Genomic DNA, 2,846 nt, shown 5'->3' on the forward strand with positions numbered 1-2,846 from the left:
CAAAAAAAATTTATATTATGATTTTTGGGGTGTTACAAAAGTGGTCATTGAATCTACTATCACATGTTATAGTGGTCACTTTAAACCAAAAATAACAAGTTCGGTGATATTTTACAATTTAAATAAAGTTTATTGACTAAATGGACACAAATTCAATAGTTTAGTGTCGAATTTCGACATTATCCCTTTTTTTTTATTCTTTGTTCGTCATGTTTAATATATATTTTTTTTCATACATTGCAGATCACGTCAAGCGTCAAGGATCATATTCTTTTAACGTGTATATAAGATTGATATATCTAATTAAATAGTATTGACAAATTAATAAGTAGAAATGTAGTATTAAAGTTTAATAAAAAAAAGGTAAGGAGGTGTAAAAGGTGAATTATGTTGTCTTGGTTGTTTTGGGACATGGGTGATGATGATTTAAGAATACTAATTTTCCGTAGAAGTTAGACTTCTAGACTAATTGGGTGGTCAAACTACAAGAGGCTTAAGCAAATTGATGTATATTTACTTTTTGAAATTCAATAAATTAATTTTTTATGTATTAACAAAAAGCTGTATTTTTTTTTACATGATTTGTTAATCATGTTTAAATGAGAAGTAAAATAGATATAGAGATGATCATATTACTATTTTTTCAAAATTATATATATTTGAAAAGAAAAGATTATATGTATCATCATAATTATACCATATAATTTTTGCTCATTTAGTCACTAGTAAAAGGTTACTGAACATGTTATTTTTTATTCGAAGTTGTCATTAAACCTGCTATCACATATCCTAAGGACCAGTTTCAATCAAACTAACAAGGTTACTGAAATTCCTCCGTATATATTTAGCATCTACAAGCATGATGCATTTCACCTGTGCATCTCGCTACGAGTTGCTAGTCACAAACCCAAAGGATTTTTTATTGTATGGACGTTTAACAACTATAGTAACAGCATGTGCCAATGTGCTATACATAATGCAGTAGGCACATATTTGAAAGTAAAGGACACCAAATTGTAAATAAAGGACATTTATAGCTAAAAACAAAGGTTGAGTGACAACCAAAATCTTTGAACAATAAATTGAAAATCCAAATCCAGCGATGAAACATCTTGAAAATGTTGAACATATGCAAAGATAAAAACCAAGATAAGAGTGCATCCTATCCAAGTCATCATTCATCTAAGTGATTCACATTCAAACAATCATTGGGGAAGTACCAGATGTATGAAGGAAGGCACCCGCCTTTTCGACTTGTATCAACGGTGCCAAGGAAGTAAGCATCTCTCTTATAGAGTGTGCGATGATCAACGCCTAACTCTGATATTTCCGACGACACCCACTTCATTTCCTCAAAATCTAGTTTGTGAACTGTGTATGAATCTTTTAACCCGCGGTCGATCACATAAAGGTTTTCACCCAAACTTACAAACTCCGGAAATAAGAAGCCTGGCTGTGGAAGATTCTTGGTTTGGAGTAAAGTCAATTTGGGCTTTGGAGTGAGTCTCATTTCACATAAACGACAACGGATGTTTACAGTATATATCTTCCCTTTGAAAGCATGTAAATCAATCGCGAGGACAGTGGAGGAGATACAATTCCATGCTCGTGTACCCGCTATAGAAAACCAAATTTGACGGGAGAATTTACGAAGCACCACAAACACCCAGCCAGATACTGAAGGTGAAAAGACAAGGATACCTCTGATCCTTGCTAGATCACTACTTGCATTATAGGGGAAACAAGGGAAATGAAGCTCGTGCCTTGTGATAAGATTTACAAGCCAGAAGTCTTTGGTTTTCCCCCCGAACAAGATGAGGTAACCACAAGTTATTCCAACACAGATCCTGCCAGCAGCATGGGGAAGGATGGTTTTGAACTTTCTACCTTCAAAGTCCTCCAGACAGCAGTAGCACTCTTTCTTCTTATAAGAAGGATCAGAGATCGACATCAACATCGGTGGTCTGGATGCCATAAAAATCTTCTTATTATCAAGTGCGAGTGACCTCCATTTCTTACACACACCACTGAATGGTAGAAAATCAATTACTCCCAGTTGCATCATAACTAAAAAAAGCAAATTATGGTCAAGATCTGACCAAGGTGCCACACCACCGTTGACTCTCTTCCTGCTAGATGATGATGCACCATCTCGATTCTGGTTTCTGGTCATACTACTTGTCTTGGACATTCCTACATGAAAATTTCATATAAGATACAAGAGTTGTAAGCATACGCATGACATTTAAAAGAAGGGTTATTGACATAAAAGTACGTTAAAGTGTCACCTTTAGCTTTAAAAGGTCCCTAAACTTTATTTGGACCTCACCAACACTTTCCCCAAAATCAACACTGACCGGAAATTAGCAATTCTAGAAGAAATGGATGCATTTAACAAAAATAGTGCTTGCAAAATTGTAAATCTTCCACTTGGTAAAAGTTGTTATTGCAAATGGGTCAGTACTATTAAGTGCAAAATTGTAAATCTTCCACTTGGTAAAAGTTGGGAAAATAATTAAGATTGCAAATAGTTAGAAGCTTCCTAAATCCATCTATGTTCTTCCCAATAAAATCATCAGGAAAACACAAAATACAGATACAAAATATACAACATTTTCTCCATCTCTGCAATGTTCCCATTTTTGCAGTTTTCATTTTATCCGGAACACATAAATGAAACACTATCATAGGTTTACATGACCCTCTACTACATCGAGAAGAGTACGAAAGGTAAGAACTCAAAAAATGAACGCCCTTTTCGAAGGTTGTTAGCGGAAAGTTTGCCCCTATATGGAAACTTGATTTTCATGTGAGAATCCAAGTATTAGATCGGAAACGTTAAATCA

The 2,846-nt window shown here is 34.5% G+C and overlaps 1 protein-coding gene across 1 annotated transcript; it reads right to left on the minus strand.

Moving 5' to 3' along the window:
- Positions 1–1,174: 1,174 nt before the first annotated feature.
- LOC145104724 (uncharacterized) lies at positions 1,175–2,191 on the minus strand. Its single transcript, XM_079041919.1, has one exon. It carries the CDS (start codon positions 2,189–2,191, stop codon positions 1,175–1,177), a length of 1,017 nt encoding a protein of 338 aa, XP_078898045.1.
- Between the last annotated feature and the right edge of the window lie 655 nt (positions 2,192–2,846).

Source organism: Lactuca virosa, chromosome 4 (assembly GCF_052849685.1).
Source record: "Lactuca virosa cultivar CGN04683 chromosome 4, Lactuca_virosa_CGN04683_v6, whole genome shotgun sequence".
NCBI classification, from domain to species: Eukaryota; Viridiplantae; Streptophyta; class Magnoliopsida; order Asterales; family Asteraceae; genus Lactuca; species Lactuca virosa.

What these genes read in the sequence shown, in the direction of transcription:
- LOC145104724 (XM_079041919.1), bottom strand. Translation starts at nt 2,191, where the DNA reads ATGTCCAAGACAAGTAGTATGACCAGAAACCAGAATCGAGATGGTGCA.